At 41.5% G+C, this 21,670-nt stretch overlaps 1 protein-coding gene across 2 annotated transcripts in view; it reads right to left on the bottom strand.

The window, feature by feature from the left end:
* The window catches only part of GRIA3 (glutamate ionotropic receptor AMPA type subunit 3), a 307,649-nt gene that overhangs the window by 219,457 nt on the left and 66,522 nt on the right, over nucleotides 1-21,670 (bottom strand). For both annotated transcript variants that reach the window (XM_005889307.2, XM_005889308.2), the window contains exon 3: nucleotides 8,934-9,173. In XM_005889307.2, the coding sequence (XP_005889369.2) occupies nucleotides 8,934-9,173 (240 nt within the window). The remainder of the gene's footprint in view (nucleotides 1-8,933; nucleotides 9,174-21,670) is intronic.

A 21,670-nucleotide genomic window follows, 5' to 3' on the forward strand; every position in this document is an offset into this window, starting at 1 on the left:
TTCCTTAAGGAGCTTGATGAAAAGCAGCAGCAGGTCAGAGCAAAAGCAACCCTGCCAGCTGTCACCTCCCTTTCTCAGATGTGAATAACCTTCCACACAGCTCCGGCATGCTAGGGGACTACACGTCTATTTCTTTCACTCACGGTGTCATTTGAGCTCGAGAAGCAGAATTTCCAGCAAGCCCACAGGAGTGTCGTTCCTACCCTAAATCCTGACCAGCTGTCTTGCAAACAATGCAGTCAGTCACCAGAGACGGGGCAAAAGAAGGCAGACCAACCAGTGCGGGTGCGTTGTTCTGTGGAGGAGCGGACTACTCCAAGCACCGCTTTGAAGACGAAGGAAAACCCAAGAGAAAAATTTTGACATTTCAGCTTAGTGTGTCTCTGGAGAGGAATATATCTCTGGCTGCAAAGTTAATTCAGTCTCAAATTCACTGCCACCAAGGAGTTAACACTACATTCAAATTAGTCGTGTCATTTGATGGAGAAATATTCTACTTATGGAAAATACCTTTATAGGACAACTGCCTTTCTGAGTCTGAGCTGGAAATATTACTGTAAACAGGATCTAATCACAGCGAAGCCTTTTTTCAGCTTTGCATGACAGCTGTAAAATATGACAGTATTTATTAATAGTCACTGCAGTCTAATCTGCAGCATTGGAGAGATACAGTGGAATATGTTAAGCTACCGGGAGAACAATTTCCACAGTAACTAATATTCTGCTTTTGAAAGGGTAGTTGAATGTCTTGTGATTTTTTTTTCCCCTCAACTGATGGTCCAACCTCAGGAACAAGCTACTGAGCTAATAACCTTTGTGGAGAGGAAGTGTTTAAATGATAATTTATTTCAAGAGCTGACAACAAATTGCTCGGCACTTTTTCTCTTTATGCCCCAAAGCAGTCAAGGATGTGCAAATCGAAGTATTAAAAAATATGACAGCTTTAGTATTTTCATTTTCAATGAAATTCTCATTATAGACATATGTACAGTCTTTTATTCATAATCCAGTCCAAATAGTCATTCACTATTATTATTGTGCAGGCCCTTGAGATACTCCTATAGTTGAAGCCTCATCACAATAGGTTAGGCAGGCTGCAGAAACTACCAAATGTCTCAGGTACTGTCAACCCTGATTATTGTTGCTCAAACAGGGGAATTTAGTGTCTATCTCTCAACAGATAATGTACTCTCTGGCTCTACCTGATTTATTCAGATATAAAAAGTAGCTTGAATTTCAATAACAACTCTTTTTGCTTCATTGTTCCCAGAAGGCAACTGGACATGACTAGAATTGGAGCCATCTGTTACCTCCACACATCCTTTAATCAGTTCTTACAATGAAGGAGAAAAACATTCTTGATAATCTGTCTTTTAAAAAATTTATTTCCTGCTACTTTCTTTAAATGTCCTGCCAAGTAACCATGGTAGAATCTATTAGGTTGGCTGAAAAGTTCATTCAGGTTTTCCTGTAACATCTTATGGAAAAACCTGAACATTTTTTTTTTTTTTTGCATTTTTATTTTTATTTTTCTAATTTTATTTTATTTTTAAACTTTACATAATTGTATTAGTTTTGCCAAATATCAAAATGAATCCGCCACAGGTATACATGTGTTCCCCATCCTGAACCCTCCTCCCTCCTCCCCTCCCCATACCATCCCTCTGGGTCGTCCCAGTGCGCTAGCCCCAAGCATCCAGTATCGTGTACATCGAACCTGGACTGGCAACTCGTTTCTTACATGATATTTTACATGTTTCAATGCCATTCTCCCAAATCTTCCCACCCTCTCCCTCTCCCACAGAGTCCATAAGACTGTTCTATACATCAGTGTCTCTTTTGCTGTCTCGTACACCGGGTTATTGTTACCATCTTTCTAAATTCCATATATATGCGTTAGTATACTGTATTTATGTTTTTCCTTCTGGCTTACTTCACTCTGTATAATAGGCTCCAGTTTCATCCACCTCATTAGAACTGATTCAAATGTATTCTTTTTAATGGCTGAGTAATACTCCATTGTGTATATGTACCACAGCTTTCTTATCCATTCATCTGCTGATGGACATCTAGGTTGCTTCCATGTCCTGGCTATTATAAACAGTGCTGCGATGAACATTTTGACCAACCCAGTATCAGTCTCTCCTTTGCTTTCTTTTTCTTCAATCAAAAACAGTCCCTTAGTGATGATGACTTGCAAGTTCAGATGTTTTCTGGACTCTGGAAATGGCCTTGGCCCCAGAGAGGAATCTGTGAGTTCAGATTCACCTCGGAGTTAGGTCCCCACACAGCATTCTACGAATGGGCACCATGGGCAAAGCCACCTATCTGGCTGCATTTACTACTTTTGTTCCCCACCTGCCCCTTAGCCTGGAATTTTCCCCCCTGCTTATCTGGATTCCTGGGACTCTGGGACCAAAGGCTCTTGTGTTCATTTGTAGACATCGGCCTTTAAGAAAGAAGTGGACAACTAGAGTGCATCCCCAGGAAGACTAGGATAGGGAGGTTCGAAGTAATAGTTTCTTTGAAGAATAGCTGAAGGGAATACTAGGGGACGAGCTCCTCATAATGTCAATGTTAAAAGTGTGGGATGCAATATGGCAGCCCAGTGAACAACACACACAGGCTGTGGAACGTGGCAGGCTTTGCTCAAAATCCTGGGTTTCATTACTTTGGCACGCTAAGCTGTGTGATCCCTAGGAGCCATCATTTCATCTTTTTATACTTTGATTTCCTTCTGTTGTAAAGATGCAAGGATGCCATGAGGATTAAACGTGATCATTCACAAACTCAGGGCCTAGTATGTAATAAGTGCTTAAAAATGGCAGCTGCTCTTATCAAACTAAGATAATAAAAATGATGACAAAAATTGGGATCTGCTGTTTTGTACCAAAGATTGGTACTGGGATGTGTATGTGTGCATGCACATGTGTGCGTGCATGTGTGTGTGTGTGCATAGAAAGGGAGAGAGACAGAGAGAGACACACACACACACAGTGAGAGGATCTGTGCCTTATTTGGGAAAGAAGAACTGGATGGCAAGAATGAAGCCAGGTTATGTAAGTAGGGAGTAAATGATAATGTACAGGAAGATGTGAGGGTTTGAAGCTCTGCTTGCCTCTCTGTAGAGTTAAAATCTAGCCAATCTGAAAACATTCATGATCCTTGGAGAAAGGCTCTTTTCCTTGTCTTGGAGAATCTCTTTACCTCTCAAGCCCTTCAGGATATTTTAACATTTTCCCACCTTCCTAGCTATTTGGCAATACTTTAATCTTTTCACAGGGTGCCTGCTCTAATGAATGCAAATTTTCTTGGTGGATGGCGGGGGGGGGGGGAAGTTGGGTTAAAAATGAATTTTTCCAGGCCCCTGAGATAAATGACTGTTTCAGCAACAGGATCTCAAATTCTCAAAGGCAGGACCTGAATTCTGCTTAAATACTGCTTGTAGCTGAGCACTAGGCAACACCCAGCAATTGTTGACTGAAGGGCTACTTGTTGTCACTGCCCATGTTCTTGCCACAACCTTCTAGCACAAACAGAAAGGTCTGAGAGAAGGCGGGTGACTTCCTGAGAGTTACCTGGGAACTGAGTAGGGAGTTTCAGGTGGAGAATGGGAAACGGCAGGAGTTTATTGAACACTGGCAAGAAGGTAGGGACTGGTTGCCTCAAAGGGCACTTGGAGCTATTATCTCATTATCTAAGCTGAGAGCCACAGGCTGGGCTAGGTTCTTTCATCTCTGTGGGTTGTGCCCATTGAAGCCAAGGAGAGTTGTCAGATGCACGAGAGAGTCTGGCTGCAGTTCTCAAACGTGTTGCTGTTCTGGGGGAAGTGTTAGCACCACAGAGAGATAGATCACTTGCACCCAAAATATAGGTCTAATAGCAAAGCGGAAGCACTTTTATGCAGGTGTAGGGACTGGTTAGGACAGAGATGCCAAGCCAGGGAGGGCAGGTGTAAGTAAGTGCCATCGTGAGGAGTCCTGGATAAGTAAAAAGGAAAAAATGGGGTGCAAGTGGTTAAAACTCTGCACTTTTGCTTTAGGGGACACAGGTTTGACCCCTGGTCAGGAAGCTACGATCCCCCATGCAGTGTAGCCTTAAAAAAGGGTCAGTAAAGAGAAGAGGTTACAAAGAGGGTGTATGTCACACTTAGTAAAGCTCATAACTTTTCCAAGAACTGACTTTTGATGTATATAGCTCCAAGAGCATCAATTTCAATTTTGCATTAACAAACCAAGGTGGTTATTTTAGTAATTAAGCAAGGTGATGACCAGCAAACAGAAAACCAGACCTTAGTCTGCAGACAGAAATCAAAGCATACCTAACAAAGCTTTGAAATCCACTCAGTGGTTCACAATTTCAGAGATAAAATTACCCTAATTGTGCCATAGATATTTAAAATGACCTCAAATGTTTAACCCATTTCTCAGCTCCTCACTCATCTCTGCCCTTATACAGTGGAGTCACATCATTTGTATATTTAGCTTATTTGATTGTAATTATAGGTGCTCCCTTCTGTCTCTCTCCAGCTTCCATTTCTCTCTTATGTAATTTTAAAAATTCTAAAATTATACTTTGCAGTTGTAATTTTCCCCATAATGTTTATTACTAAAGCAATAGATGATCATTGTAGAAAAAAGAGAAAATATAGAATAGACATAGTATTGAATATTTTAGCAAACCGTACAACAGAGTTTGAGTTATAAATTGGGTTTTCTGTTTCTTCCTTTTTCTTTCTCTCTTCTTTCCTCCCTCCCTCTTTCCTTTTCTTTATTTCCTTCCCCTTCCCACCCTCCCTCCCTTCTTGGTTTTTCTGACTCTTTCAGTCCAACATTTAAAAAACAGTCATGGGCTTCTTCTGGATGAATCACTAGTGGAGTTGGGAAAACAGTAAGTATCTACCCAGGCCTGTGCTAGAAACTGGGTAAGCACAAAGTCTCAGTCTGGGGACTAAGCAATGATCTACTATCACAATGGAGAGAAGCACTTGGGAAGGTCAATAGCAGACCCAGTGAATTAACAACAGAAAGCAAATAAGTGCCAAGTGAATAACATGGACAAAAGCATTCTAGGGGCCTTCAGAGGTGTGCAAAATCTCTGCTCCTTAAAACTGGTTCTCCTCCTGCCCTCAGTACCTCACTAAATAGCATCACCTTATCATCCAGTCTCTCAAGCCAAAAGATTAGCAGTCATTCACGAATCCTTCCTTTCCCTCACATCCCACAGTCAGTCTGTCACCAAGTTCTGTTGATTCTGGGTACAAAATATATTTCAACCCTGTCTACTTTTCTCCATTCCCAGCCTAGTCTAAGCTGCCATCATTTCTCACCTATAGAAACTTAAGTGAGATCCCGTGATTCCCCTACTCAGAATCCTTCAATGACTTCCCATTGTAGTTACAATAAAATTCATATTCCTTATCCTGGCTCCTGTGTGTATGCCTTGGCTTTGATCTGACTTCTGTTTTCATTTTCATCTTAGGTCACTCTCCACTTCCTCACAACGCTTTAGCCATACTTGTCTTCTTTCAGTTTCTCAAACATACTAAGCTCTCCCTGCCACAGGGCCTTTGCACTTGCTGTTTTCGTTGCCTAAAAACTTGTTCCCTCTATTCTTCACATGACTGTTTCCTTCTAATTCTTTAGTTCTCAACTGAAATGGTCCTTCTTCATGAGGTTGTCACTGAGAATCCTTTGACAATTATGTCCTATAGATTAGTATCTGTCCTTGTTTCCTTCATAGCACCTGACCTAAATATAAAATTTTTGCTTATTTTTATTTCTTTGCTTACTTATTTTTCTCTATATCCTTTATTAGAATGTAAGCTTTATAATGGCAGGAGACATGTCTATCCTGTTCAGCAATTTAACCCTACACCTATTGAGTGAATGAATTGTTGTGCACTGGAGTGGTCAGGAAAGGCTACCTTGAGGAGGTAGAGTTTGAAGTGGGTTTTGAAAAACAGAATAATAGGCAGGAAGAATTTCCATAATCAAGATGAAGAGAATTCCAGGTAGTAGTAGAAGGGCAGTTCCTGAGGCAAGCGTGGTTCTGACACGTTTGGGTAACAGTGGAAAATGGGCGTAGCCTGGAATGGATGTTTCCCATCAGGTAACATAAAGACAACAGGTTTGTTAGTTGGTTGAGGCATAATTATGCCTTGAGGAGTAGACTGCTTTTATTTTTCAATGTGGGCAAATAAAAACCATTGAAAAATTTGAACCCAGGTTGTGGTGTGCAATGTTTTAAGAAGGCTTTATAAGGGGGAAATTAGTATAAAACTGTATAGAAAATTACTTCTTAAACAGAGCAGAATAATCCCACCAGCTAAATGGCTATAGAGGAAAAAATATGAACCCACATGAGTCAGAAAGGTTTCATTTGGTTCTAAGACCACAGAACTGAACAAATTATTTAATGAGATGATTTGAGAAAAATATGCAGGATTAGAAACTAGAGATGTGGACTTTCTTAGTAGCCCAGTGGTTAAGACTCTGTGTTTCCAATGCAGGGGATGCAGGTTTGATCCCTGGTCGGGAAGCTAAGATCCCACATGCTGAGGAGTGACTAAGCCCACGCACCACATCTGGAGAGCCCATGTGCTCTAGAGCCCGTGCACTGCAACAAAGGCCCAGCGCAGCCAAAAAAGAAAGAAAGGGAGGTGGACTTTTGCTTCCTTTCCTCCAATAGAGAGCTAATGGGCAAAGGAGGGTCATGAGAGATGAGGAGAGAATACATGAACTTGTGTCTCCTGCTTTTCAAAAAGTATTAGCAGAACCTATATTTAATTTTAAAAAGTTTCAGGAGAGAAGTTGTCTAATTTACAAATTTTAGTTTTGAAAATGAGATTTTTATGCATGTGTTATATACAGATTCTACTGTATATAATACATGGAAATAGGCTAACTCATCTTCAGAGTTTGAAAGAAAGGAAATGCACTAAAATTTAGCAAATTGTGAATTAGAACATTTAAACTATCTTGGTATTCTAGTCAGGCAAAGATGTGCAAGAACACAGGGTACTCCTTTCTGATTCTGCCTTTGTTCAAGTTCTTTTTTTCTTTCCCAAACTCTATCTCCCTCTTCTCTTCCAATCCACAGCTTACATATCCTTTAAGGCCTGGCTCCTCTAGCCAGCCTTTGAAAATTCTACTTTCTTGGAGTTCTACTTTTTCATAAGTCTTACAACAATCAGAATCTGTAGTGTACCACTTAATTTGCTACTGAGTTTGATACTTTGTTCTGAAAGTTGTTCATGAATTGTTTCCTTAATGTCCTTTTTCTGTCTACCCCCACTGGAACTGTATTATATAAGCATGTATCACAAGATTTGAATAAACCATTGAGGGTGGATAACACCTTATAGATTGGTTGACTAACTGATAATATGTAAGCTAGGATTAGTAGTAAGATTCAAAGTATCCCAAGTCTGGTATAATATTAAAAGTCATAGCATATTACATTAAGAAGGGACATAACTTTGGTTAGGACATCAAGGCCAAGAAAGCCTCAGTGAGGTGGTTAAGGTCAAAGAGCTAGTGAGTGGCAGAGGATGGACTAGAACTCTGCTCTCCTGTTTCAGATTCATGAAATTTGATAATATTTTGGAGATAAGTACCATAAGCAAATATAGGCCTTAGTGTTTCCTGAGAGAGTTTGATGATCTATCAAAATAAAAGTGAAGTGAAGAGCACTCTGGATTCCTAAAAACAAAATGGCCCTTCAAGTTAAGGTACCTATAAGGACATCACTTGCAGTAATCCCTCAGAGAAGTCTTCCATTTGCTCCTTCTTTCTCTGAATCAGAAAATCCTGAGTCAGAGACAGCCATTCCCTGCTTGCATGTGTCCTAAGACAGTGTCCAAATCTTTGTGACCCCATGGACTGTAGCCCACCAGGCTCCTCTGTCCATGGGGTTTCCCAGGTATGAATACTGGAGTGGGTAGCCATTCACTTCTCCAGGGGATCTGCCTGACCCAGGGATTGAACTCCGGTCTCCTGTGTCTCCTGCATCGGCAGGCAGATTCTTTACCACTAGCACCACTTGGCAAGCCCTTCCCTGCGTATAGCCAGGGTTATATAGGCAAACAAGTGATAAAGTAACATTGTCTTTTAGAATCTCATAGTGATAGGATTCCCTGGTTTTACTAAGAAAGCCCTCAAAGATAACTAGATTTTTGAGGAGTCTGCTTAGCTGCACTATGATGTGTATACCTAACTGGATACTATTTAAGATCAGACCCCTAATTTTTGAGACTTTTTCCATATAATATGTCATCAATAGATTCAATAAAATATGCCTAACTCTTAGAAAATCTATCCACCCCCCAAACCCAGTTTAGCCAGTCTCCTTTCATTATTTCCATCAGCTAGTTGTTGAGGCCCTACAATCTGAAAGCCTAATGTGATCTGGAAGCCAGAGACATTGCCACCAGTCCCACATCTGGGGTTAAGCTACTGTGTGAAAAAGCATTTTTCCTTTTTGGGCTTCAGTTTTCTCATCTATGAAATGGGGGTAATTGTGGTCTCTGGCTGGATTAATTCTGCAAAAGCTTTCCAGCTCAGGCCTTTCTCTATTTTAGACTAAACCACTTTTGCTTAGTGTATTTTAGACCAGATCAATTATTTTGAGGAGGAGGGAGGGTTCTTTTTCAGCAACAGTGATTCAACCAGGAAGATAATCTGAAACCCCTTTTCAAAGTTTGGGATAGGAGGACATGTATAATTTGAAAAATTAGATTCTAAAATTAGTATTGCTTTGATTCTTTTTTTTTTTTTTTTGGCCCTACTCTTCAATTCATTTAGAATAATAATTACAGTTTTAAAGGCATATGAGATTTTATTTACTGGAAGGGAAGGGGACAAGCATGAGTTGAGGAAGGTTGAAGACTACTGTTACGTGAATATTCAAAGAGAAGAGCAGATGAGTCTTACCTCTTTCTGTGTCGTAAAGGTACACAAACTTCTCCCACTTGTAGTGACCCAGCAGACTCAGGATGGCGCCCTTCAAGGCTGGGCGCATCTGGATGACAAACTGCACATCTGCATCAGTGGGGAAGCTGGGCGTGACAAAGGACGTGTGCAGGGCTCCACAGAAGGAGGTCAGAGTGTTCATGGACATCTGGTCATAGAATCCAAAGATGGCATACACCCCTCTCGAGAACTGGGAGCAGACTGCAATGAGAAAAAGAGAAAGACATTTCAGTAACTTCATGGTCCTTTGCTGCAGCTTGCAGGGTTGGAAATAGAGTGCATAGTTAGACTCTAAAAGACAGACAGAAAACCAGTGGGTGCTGAAGTCTCTAGAAGCCCTTGGAAAATCCAGTTGCCCAGCAGGCAAAGGATAAGAAAGGGAAGAATTTATCTGATGCAGTTGCATCTTCTCTATGACAGAAAACTAAGCATGGGCAGGAAACTAAGAGGAATGTGGGAAGCAAAGAGGTGAAGGTTGTCTTACCCTCCTTCAGTAAACCTCCCAGTGCACCCCCAAGGCACCAAGTGCTCCCACACTTCCACCGTAGCTGCCCAGGGGCCTCTTAGGATACCCAGGCCCCATCAAGGTATGAACTCAATGAGTTCATTCAGGTTTTTCCAGAAGGTGTTATGGGAAAGCCCAGATGAACTTTTTGGCCAACCCAATAGAATTATCTTGTGTCTCACCCCTGCAGTGCTTTTCTACTAGGTAACAATAGTGACTGATGATTTAGTCAGATGGACTGCTAATGTGTCTTCTAGGAAATGTGTGACTCCTCTTAGGTTGTTGTTGTTTAGTCACAAAGTCGTGTTTGACTCTTTGTGACCTCATGGACTGTAGCCCACCAGGCTCCTCTGTCCATGGCATTTCCCAGGCAAGAATATTGGAGTGGATTGCCATTTCCTTCTCCAGGGGATCTTCCTGACCCAGGGGTCAAACCCGCGTCTCTTGTGTCTCTTGCATTGGCAGGCGAGTTCTTTACCACTGAGCCACTTGGGAAGCCCCTTCTTAGGTTACATAATGCTTTACCTATCTAGTTATGTTATGATGAACATCCCTTATGTAGACTAATAATGAGGAGAATTTCAGATTCTGGGCAAGTCATTGGGAATACTGGCTTTTCAGTGCCCATGGGGTAGGTGGGCCGATTCTGCCCCTGTATAATAGGTAAAGTTCTATCTTAATCCTTTTGATCTGATCTTCTAGACCTGGTAGCCCACACACAGAATGTTCACATCCTCCTCACGATTGTGGTGAGTTTTCTTCCATCTCAAAATGGGTCATGCCACTACCTCTTCCTTCTTTGGGCCCAGATGAGCTTAAAAAATGGGAACCAATCTCAATATTAGCGTAAGTAGAACAAAATTAGCAAAGCAAATCAGCTACAACAGCACCATGTGGTGCATTCCCAAACCAAGTGGAAATGATCTTCAGATTATTTGCACTACTGCTCCCTTCCATTCATGAGAAGCAGGCAGAACAGGCAGCTGATAATGTGGTGTGATTTAAGGGCCCCTGCTTGGTCACCCTTATCAGCTAGGAAGCCAATGTTAGGCTTACTTTTTCAGGTTTCGAGTTATGAAAAAAAGCCTATGGCTTGGGAGCCCCCTCCCCCAAATTACAATCTTTTTTTAGCCTTTAACATGTCTGATTAGATGTCAGGCTGCTGCTGCTGCTAAGTCACTTCAGTCGTGTCCAACTCTGTACAACCCTATAGACGGCAGCCCACCAGGCTCCCCCGTCCCTGGGATTCTCCAGGCAAGAACACTGGAGTGGGTTGCCGTTTCCTTCTCCAGTGCATGAAAGTGAAAAGTAAAAGTGAAGTTGCTCAGTAATGTCCAACTCTTAGCGACCCCATGGACTGCAGCCCACCAGGCTCCTCCGTCCATGGGATTTTCCAGGCACAAGTAAGAAAATGGATAGATTCAGTTTTGATGGGAATGGATGGGTCAGAGAAGAGAATGTAAAGGGTTTGCTCCCTTTTATCAGCCAAACTCATGGCTCATTGGCTTGAGGTAGCATTTCAAAGGTGATTATCAGTCACTCAAGGGCCTCCTTAGGGGAAGACAATTGCTTCCAACTTGAGGAATTCTAAGTGACCTTCAAACACATGCAAGAAAAGCCTTTATATTAAAAGGAAAAATCAACTAGAGAATGAACCTGGGGCATTTCATGACATGGGGCCAAAAGAAGTATTCTGAAACAAAAAGGAAGTGGCTAGATGGCACTTTGTCTTAATCATCACCAAAGGAGACATGAAGGAGAGTCCCATTCCCAAATTCATCCTGTCAATGTAGAATTTTGCAGTACTAGGTCAAATCTTGGCCAATACACATAATGTTCTATATAACATTGACAACAATAATGATAGCAATTATTGAGTTCTTAGTAGGTACCAGCCCGTGTGCTAAGCACACATATTCTCTCTCTTAATATTCCCAACAACCTCCTGAGGTATTACTATCATTTCTATTTAATAGATAAGAATTCTGAGACCAAAAAATGTTCTGTCTCTTAAGTGGAGGGGCCAGGACTTGAACCTGAGTTCAACTCCAAATCTCACACTCCCTGGGACCCAAAACAAACAGTGACATTGGATAGGATTTATTGGCTTGAATGAAATAGAGTTTCCAGATTTGGCAAATAAAAATATATTGAATATATATTTATATAACAAAAAGTAGATAAATAGGATGTCCAACTAAATTTGAATTTCAGATAAATAAGAAGTTATTTTTAGTTTAAATATGCCTCAAATTCACACATATACTGAAAAATTACTTGTTTATTTGAAATTCTTATTTAATTGAAAATCCTGAGTTTTATCTGGCAGCCCTAGAAAGAATCCAATCTTATTAACAGTCATGAGGCTGGAAGACTGGAATAAGCAATCATGGCTTTTCATCCAAAATGACTCAGGAGGTAGCCAGTAATTCTTAGATCTATAGCAACTAGCATACAATGCAACATATTTTTCAACAAGGAAATCCCAAACAGGCAAAATTATGAACAATAATTGAGGGAGAAATACTTGGAGAGAGACAAACGTATAGCTATGATCCTCTTAGAGTTTCAAAAAGCCCCTGGTGTATTGGAAAGAAACAGAAAATTAAAGTAGGTTATAGATTCTGGTTTTTTTTTTTAAACCTTGCATTGCTCTTGTAATCATTGTTTTTGAACCTCGTGGGTGCAGAATTAGTCATTAGTAGTTTATACATGGACATTTCATTATTTATTTATTTAAAATATATTGAACACTCATAGAACCATCACTCAACCCAAGAATCATAATATTACTAATAACTTAGTTTTACCTATGTCTTCTTCTTCTGTTCTATCTTCCTGTTTTGATTCTCTCCCTCCCCCTGAGGTAACTACTACACTGAATTTTTAAATTTATCATTAGCTTGGTTTTCTAAAAAAAAAAAAAACACACAGATGCACCTAAACAACATAATGCTATTTTCGCTTGTTTTAAAACTTGATAAGAAGAAAGTCATGTTTATATGTGAAACCCAGACTCCAGGCAGGAGCACCCAGTGAAATCTTTAAGCTTATGTATGATGACAAGTAGAATAAGACTCAGGAAGATCTTCTAAAAATGGGTGAGTGAGCAGGTGTGAGGGAGCCCAGTGACAATTTAAAAAATTCCAAACTAAGCTTACAGCTTTGGGCCCAGCTCAGGTGAGAGACCTAGGAGTATTATATTGTAGATCAGGGGCACCTTTCAGAGAATGCTCAGCTGCTGTGGTCTAACAGGCAGACGCACGGCAGTGGACATCAATAAGATGTGTGTTAGGAAAAAATCAGTAAGTGTTCTATTGCTTTTTTTGTTTCCTTAGAGTATAAATGCTTTACAATATCATGTTAGTTTCTGCTATACAACAGCGTGAATCAGCTATATGTACACATATATCCCCTCCCTCTGGAGCCGCCCACCCTCCCATCATCCCCTCTAGGTCATCACAGAGCACTGAGCTGAGCTTGCGCTACACAGCAGCTCCCACTGGCTATTTATTTTACACGTGGTCGCATATAAATGCTAATGCTACTGTCCCAATTTGAACCACCCTTCCCCCCTTACCCCGTGTCCATATGTCTGTTCTCTACATCTGCGTCTCTATTCCTGCCTGCAAATAGGTTCATCTTCCTTTTGGATAAAACAGAGGTGCAGCTGTCCTGCAAATACTATTGTGCATAGTTACACTTGCTCTGTCTCAACATGTGCAAGTAACATAAGCAGAAGGCCCAGTGGGGAAGACAATTGCCACACGAGGACAGGGGTAATAGCCTTTGAGGGAAGCTGGGGCATAAGGGACCTGTGAGTGGGGCATAAATTCCCTTCTTGGCTGCAGAAAGTAGGGCTGAATAGTACACTGAGCTGACCCAAGGGATAGTGTCTATGTTTCTAAGTCCTTAGAATGTTTGAAATAGAAGAAACGTAAATACTTTGTCATTCACTGTCTTTTCAAGCACAGTTTTTAGCATAGAATCCTTTCTCCAGATGAAATTTTATGTGGCAAGGTCCAGTAGATAAGAGATATAGTGAATATCTCTTCTGCTTCAACACAGAGTCCCACTGACGCCTCCCTAGCCTAAAGAAACTGACAAAAAGCGACGAAGTGTCTTGCACAAGGTCATGCAATGAATTATGAACCAGTCTCTCAGAACTGCTTTATCAGCATCTCCATGCCATCCCTACTCCAGTGCTATCTAGGGCAGCATGGGTCAGGATTTGCCTGGCATGAAAGTGACTTACCCACAATACCTAGCTCTCAGCATAGATGGATCCACCAGGGGTTTCCCGTGACTCATCTGCCAGCTGCTGCTCTCAGTTCCCTCCAGCCTCAAATATCAGTGAGAGCAGGTGGCAGATTGGTGGGTGATCTTTGGGGACTTGTGATTCTTTGGCGCAATGTGTGTTATCTTTATCTGACTCCTTAATGAACCACACCCATTTATTTTTCTCAGGAGACTGCTGCTGCTGCTGCTGCTAAGTCGTTTCAGTCATGTCCAAGTCTGTGCGACCCCATAGACGGCGGCAGCCCACCAAGCTCCCCCGTCCCTGGGATTCTCCAGGCAAGAACACTGGAGTGGGTTGCCATTTCCTTCTCCAATGCTTGAAAGTGAAAAGTGAAAGTGAAGTTGCTCAGTTGTGTCTGACTCTTTGCAACCCCATGGATGCAGCCTACCAGGCTCCTCCATCCATGGGATTTCCCAGGCAAGAGTACTGGAGTGGGGTGCCATTGCCTTCTCCATCTCAGGAGACTAGTCCCTGGTAAAATAATGATGAAAGAAATAGTTGTCTTGGCAGTCTTACGAAGCCGTGAAGCATAAAAGGAAGGGGCAGAAGCTTTTGAGGTGAACTTCACTTCTAGTTATGGCTCTACCAGTCTTAGGCTGCACGACTTAAACTCTCTGAGCCTCAGTACAGGACAGAGATTATGAAGGCAGGTTCTAGAGTTGGATCCTTTAGGCTGAAATCCTGAATTCATCACTCATTAGGCAAATTACTTACTATCTCTGTTTCTGACCCAGGTTTTTCATCTTTAAAAATGAGATAATAGTGCCCGTCTCAGCATTGGTTGTGAAAGTCAAAATGACTCCATTCATGGGAAGCATCTATCTATAACAGTACCTGGCATGTAAGAGATACTCGCTTAATGCTAGCTATTTATTCATGCAACAAATATTTGTAGAACATCTACTATGTGCTGATACCATTATAGGTAGTAGGAGATACAGGAGAGAAAATTGATCCTGTCCTCCCAAAATGTGTGTACTAGTGAGGGGAAAATACAGTAAGAAATGAGATAAGTAAAAGGTAAAGTATGTCTTAGTTATAAATGTGACTTGGTTATTGTCACGGAGAGAAGAGTAAGTGAAATGGTACGTGGGAAATACATGGTGCTTAGCATGTAATTGGCAACTGAATAGTTTATTCTGTGTTTCTTTTCTCTTCCCAACTCTTTACTTTGCATTCTGTTCACCCCATCAGGTTACACCTCTTACAGCAACCACTGCCCTTGACTTCACACTAAGTCCAGGAAGCCCAGTTTTTCTTCTCTTTCACCTTCCCTAGACATTTCTTCAGTATTCTTTCCTGTTCTCACTCCTGGGTCACTTCTGGGTAGTCATAGGTTCAGGAAGAACCCTGCTAATTTGACTTTGTCCTCTGACTCTTCCCCTCCCTATATCATTCCCTTGTACAGATAAAATGCTGTTTCCACTCGGGGCCTCCACGGCTTCCCAGTGTGAAATACCACGATTGTCTGCTTGCTAAGAATACCTGTCTCCATCTCTTCCTCCTAGCAAAACAGCAAATTCTTTTAGTTGAAAAAGTCATTTCTGACTACATTCTGGATGCCTGGGGATTCTAGTGTAGCTCACCGGCTGTGTTCCCCTCAATGCTGAGTGACAAGCAAGGCTGGAGCCAGCTGTCACACTTTATTGATAGTCCCCAAGTCTGTAGGGTCGGGACAGGTATTGAGAATGTGCAGTGTGGCAGCTAATTACACCACCCATATTTCAAAAGGCCTCATTACAAAAATGTCAAACAACTTGATTATCCCAAAGATCAGAATAACAATATTCCATATCATTTACAGAACACTTTTCATAGCCTTTTGAATTGGGGGAAAAAAGGAAACTGAAGTCTCTTGCTGACTTAATGATCACATTTGAAACAAGCAGGAAGAAGAAAAACACAGCTATGGAGGAACCAGTAGAGATATACCACAAGAAGGTTCTCTAGGTAATAACACAGTACAGTGAATTCCAGGGGATCAAGGAAGCTTAGAGATGGAAGATCATGGAGACCAGTGTTTTCTAAAGCTGTGATGCTGGTCCGTGGTGAAGTTTCCAGTCTGGTGAAATATCCGTGTGTGTGTGTGTGTGTGTGTGTTGGGGGAAGGTTGACAACTGTTCTTTTTTTAGGAAAAAATAGTCCTTTTCTCTGTATCATTTATATTATCTGAGTGTTGTATGTAGAGTCCTTTCTTTTCTGAAATAATGGTGGTGTTTATGATACCACTCATATATACATAAATTCAAATATATATATAAATTCATATATATACATATACATATATATGAATTTCTATGTATGTATAGGAGAAGGCAATGGCACCCCACTCCAGTACTCTTGCCTGGAAAATCCCATGGACAGAGGAGCCTGGTAGGCTGCAGTCCATGGGGTTGCAAAGAGTTGGACATTACTGAGCGACTTCACTTTCACTTTTCACTTTCGTGCATTGGAGAAGGAAATGGCAACCCACTCCAGTGTTCTTGCCTGGAGAATCCCAGGGACGGGGGAGCCTGGTGGGCTGCCGTCTATGGGGTCGCGCAGAGTCGGACACGACTGAAGTGACTTAGCAGCAGCAGCAGCAGCACACATATATACACATATATGTATGTATATATATGAACTTATATGGATATGTATGCCCTCTTTGCAGCAGACCAAATAATTGTGTCCCCAAAGATGTCCATGTCTTAATCCCCCAAATCTGTGAATTAGGTTACATGGTAGAGAGGAATTAAGGCTGCCAATAGAATTAAGGTTGCTAATCAGTTGACTTTAAAATAGTGAGATTATCCTGGATTATCTGGGTGGCCCAATGTAAATGTGGAAGACAGAAGTTGAAAAAACAGTCAGTATCAGAGTAATGTGATATGAAAAAGACTTGACCAGCCATAACTATGAATAGAGATGGAGGGGGCTATGAGTTAAGTACATAGGTGGTTTCTAGAAATTGGGAACGGCAAGAAAATGAATTCCCTTTTACAACCTCTGGACAGGAATGCTGCCATGCCAACACCTTGATCTGACCTACAGAGCTGGAAGATAATAAACTTGTGCTATTTTAAGCCACTAAATTTGTGGTAATTTGTTATAGTAGTAAATAGAAAATTAATACACTTAACACAGCAAAAGTTAAACATTGCTGACTCTCTAGATCAATCTATACTCCACTCACCCTTTTAACCCCCCTTAAAACATTTATGGATCCAAAAAGTCCAAAGAATCTAATCTAATTTCCAGTTCAGCACAGGAACCACCTCCCATGATGCTGTGTTCAGTTCAGTTCAATTCAGTTCAGTCGCTCAGTCATGTCTGACTCTTTGCGACCCCATGAATCACAGCACGCCAGGCCTCCCTGTCCATCACCAACTCCTGGAGTTCACTCAGACTCATGTCCATCGAGTCAGTGATGCCATCCAGCCATCTCATCCTCTGTTGTCCCCTTCTCCTCCTGCCCCCAATCCCTCCCAGCATCAGAGTCTTTTCAAATGAGTCAACTCTTTGCATGAGGTGGCCAAAGTACTGGAGTTTCCAGAATGGACTGGTTGGATCTCCTTGCAGTCCAAGGGACTCTCAAGAGTCTTCTCCAACACCACAGTTCAAAAGCATCAATTCTTTGGCGCTCAGCTTTCTTCACAGTCCAACTCTCACATCCATTACATGACCACAGGAAAAACCATAGCCTTGACTAGACAGACCTTTGTTGGCAAAGTAATGTCTCTGCTTTTCAATATGCTGTCTAGGTTGGTCATGACTTTTCTTCCAAGGAGTAAGTGTCTTTTAATTTCATGGCTGCAGTCACCATCTGCCTTGATTTTGGAGCCCCCAAAAATAAAGTCTGACACTGTTTCCACTGTTTCCCCATCTACTTCCCATGAAGTGATGGGACCACGTGCCATGATCTTCATTTTCTGAATGTTGAGCTTTAAGCCAACTTTTTCACTCTCCTCTTTCACTTTCATCAAGAGGCTTTTTAGTTCCTCTTCACTTTCTGCCCTAAGGGTGGTGTCATCTACATATCTGAGGTTATTGATATTTCTCCTGGCAATCTTGATTCCAGGTTGTGCTTCTTCCAGTCCAGCGTTTCTCATGACGTACTCTGCATGTAAGTTAAATAAGCAGGGTGACAATATACAGCCTTGACGTACTCCTTTTCCTATTTGGAACCAGTCTGTTGTTCCATGTCCAGTTCTAACTGTTGCTTCCTGACCTGCATACAAAGTTCTCAAGAGGCAGATCAGGTAGTCTGGTATTCCCATCTCTTTCAGAATTTTCCACGGTTTATTGTGATCCATACAGTCAAAGGCTTTGGCATAGTCAGTAAAGCAGAAATAGATGCTTTTCTGGAACTCTCTTGCTTTTTCCATGATCCAGCAGAAATTGGCAATTTGATCTCTGGTTCCTCTGCCTTTTCTAAAACCAGCTTGAACATCAGGAAGTTCACGGTTCACGTATTGCTGAAGCCTGGCTTGGAGAATTTTGAGCATTACTTTACTAGCGTGTGAGATGAGTGCAGTTGTGCGGTAGTTTGAGCATTCTTTGGCATTGCCTTTCTTTGGGATTGGAATGAAAACTGACCTTTTCCAGTCCTGTGGCCACTGCTGAGTATTCCAAATTTGCTGGCATATTGAATGCAGCACTTTCACAGCATCATCTTGCAGGATTTGAAGTAGCTCAACTGGAATTCCATCACCTCCACTAGCTTTGTTCGTAGTGGGCTTTCTAAGGCCCACTTGACTTCACATTCCAGGATGTCTGGCTCTAGGTCAGTAATCACACCATTGTGATTATCTGGGTCGTGAAGCTCTTTGTTGCACAGTTCTTCTGTGTATTCTTGCCATCTCTTTTTAATATCTTCTGCTTCTGTTAGGTCCATACCATTTCTGTCCTTTATCGAGCCCATCTTTGCATGAAATGTTCCCTTGGTATCTTTAATTTTCTTGAAGATAAGCCCATAAATGCCTGAAAATAGTGGCAAATATCCCCTGGCGGCATTGTAACCCCGTTTCAATCTGCCTCCTCCATTCTCTGTTTGATATCCACAGGATTTGGTTATGACTTCCTCTCCACAGAGAACAAGGCTTTACCCTAGTGAAAAGGCATGCATATTGAGGTAATCCCATCAGTTATTTTAATGATGAAAGTTAGGAAGTGTAGACTCTACAAAGTCCACTATATAGGTGGGTACTTCCCTGGTCTTGCCCTAAAACTGGTTATTCGTGTTTAACCTGGGGATGTAAGAGAGTAAGAATTAGGTAAAGGATGGAAGGGTTGGGGTGGGGTAGAAGCCAGCTCATCCTTTCTCTGGGTTCATACAGATCAGCCTTCCAGTCTGCTTGAACATCCTTTGGTCTTGAGTTCATTGGGTGCTTATAGGTTCAAAAGTCAGAACAAGGTGTCAACACATTCTCCAGCTGATGATTCCATGGTTTAATTATCATCTTTGGGTTAATTCTCTTGAACATTTTGTTCTGCTCTCAGGAGTATCCTGCCTTCTGACAGTCTAACTAGTTATTTTTGCAATTACATGGCATGTATCTCAACGCTGGCAAAGAAAACACTCATTATCAACATTTGATCCTACTTGAATATAGCCGCTTGCAAATGCACACATTAACATATGAACACATGTATTTTGGAACATTCATCTTTTTTTCAACTCTTAAGTGCAAACTACCCTTCCCCAGCAATGTCAGAAATGGCAGGAGAAGTGCTGAGTTGGGTTGGAGTAAGGAGATGCTTTTTAGGCCCTTTTATATCAAGACATGTGGTTAAGAGCTGGAGCTCATGAGTTTAAAAATTTTTGTTTATTCATTCATCAAATGAAATGTTGAGTGCCTCTTGAGTGACAAACACTTTCTACATGCAGTGAGCAAAACAGATTTGACCTCTGTCCTCATGGTGCTTATAATCTAGTATTGGAAGCAAACAGTAATAAAAGAATCATACCCATCTGTGATTACCATGTTCTAAGTACTAAGAAGGAAAGGTATTAGGGTCCTGTGAGGCTATGTGACAAGGTGACTTTAATTTAGATGAGGTCAAGGGGAAAGATATCTGACCATGTGACATGTGAGCTGATACCTGAGAGTAGAAGAGCATCCCATGCAGAGAAAATAGCACTTTCTGAGGCCCAGATGGAGGACAGCACTTGATGTACTCAAGGCACTGAAAGATGACTACCCTGACTGAAGTGTGGCCAGTAAAGAGGAGCTACATGAAGAATCTGGTAAGAGGCAGGGACCCAACTGTGAAGGACCTTGAAGGATGCTGGTAAGGAATTTTGATTTTATTCTAAGGACAACACGGGGAGATCATGGAAGGACTTTGTTCATGGTTATTCCGTGAGCTGATTTATATTTTTAAAAGATTTATCTGGCTGGTGTATGGAAAGTAAATTTAAGGGGGTTGTCAGTGAAAGCAGGGAGAACATTTGAGATACTTTCCTACAGTCTAAATGAGAGACAAGAGTGTTCTAGATTTGAATTGTGGCAATGGATGTGGAAAAGCTGGAGTTTATTTCTGAGGTCAAATGACTGAATTTGGGCTGGTTATTTAAATTCTCCAAACCTCATTTCCAAATCTATAACCATTAGACTGATAATACCTACCCCATAGCATTGTTGTGTGGATTAAATGAAGATGAGCAAAGTATGTGGCTCTCATAGAAGTCTGTGCTTAATTGATAAATAGTATCTGCTCTTAATATCATTTTAAAAATTATCTCTCAGTATGTTTGCCCTGCAGTGGGTTTTGTTTGTTTGTCTTGGGCCATGCCACACAGCATGTGGGATCTTAGTTCCCCAATTAGAGATTGAACCCGTGCCCCTGCATTGGAAGTGCAGAGTCTTAACCACTGGACTGCCAGGGGCAAGCCTCTGTGATGTGTCTTTATATGGCACGGTCTTTTAATTTGCTGTGTGGTCTGGGGCAGGGTAGCTCACTGGGCTTCAGGTCTGTCATTTGTCAGCCAGGAGAACTAACACCTGTCCTGCCCACTTCACAGGGATGTGCTGAAAATGGAAATAATAGCTGAAACTCTCCTTTGAAATATTACAAAAGCTGCTATCTAAGTGTCAGTGAGTAAGTGCTATTGGTTCTCAACTCCCAGTACTTATCATCTCCATAACAAATAGCTCAACAGAATCGTCATTCTTCCTAGCCTCCATCTCTGCTATTCACCTACGTGTCTCCATCAATCATCTGAAGTTGTCAGGGGCCTGTCTTGACTTGCAACTCATTTTACATGGGATTTTAGCACAACTCTTAATTGAAAAACTAATTGATCCAGTGATCCAGTCACAGTCAATGAAACAATTTCTAAAGCAGGGCAGGAAAGTGATGAACTCCGATGATGCATTTGAATCAACCCTAAGATGTGTCATTGACAGATAAGAGCCTCAAGTTCAATATTGTGTCACATAACACTGGTGCTCCACTGTCTAATTTTGCAGCCTATGCTGGGCTGAGGGGAGATTGAGCTTGGCCCCTAAACAAAAATTATTCTTAAAAGTTGATTAATGGTTATCTGTTATGCATGCTTGGAATACTTCATAATTAAAACCCAAACCATATATACATAATAAAACATTTAGGTCCACTGTCAGTCAGCAAGACCAGCTTTTATTTGCCATTCTGTTTGAATTCCTTAGCACCACATTCTCAATGTGGAGGGTAATGGCCGAGGTCACCCCCTAGGTGTTTACAATGCAGAGCCCCTCTATAGTTTGATTGGGCTTCCCTGGTGGCTCAACTGGTAAAGAATCTGCCTGCAATGTGGGAGACCTGGATTCGATCCCTGGGCTAGGATGATCCCCTGGAGAAGGGAATGGCTACCCACTCCAGTATTCTAGCCCAGAGAATTCCATGGACTATACAGTCCATGGGGTCGCA

The sequence above is a fragment of the Bos mutus genome, chromosome X (assembly GCF_027580195.1).
Source record: "Bos mutus isolate GX-2022 chromosome X, NWIPB_WYAK_1.1, whole genome shotgun sequence".
NCBI classification, from domain to species: Eukaryota; Metazoa; Chordata; class Mammalia; order Artiodactyla; family Bovidae; genus Bos; species Bos mutus.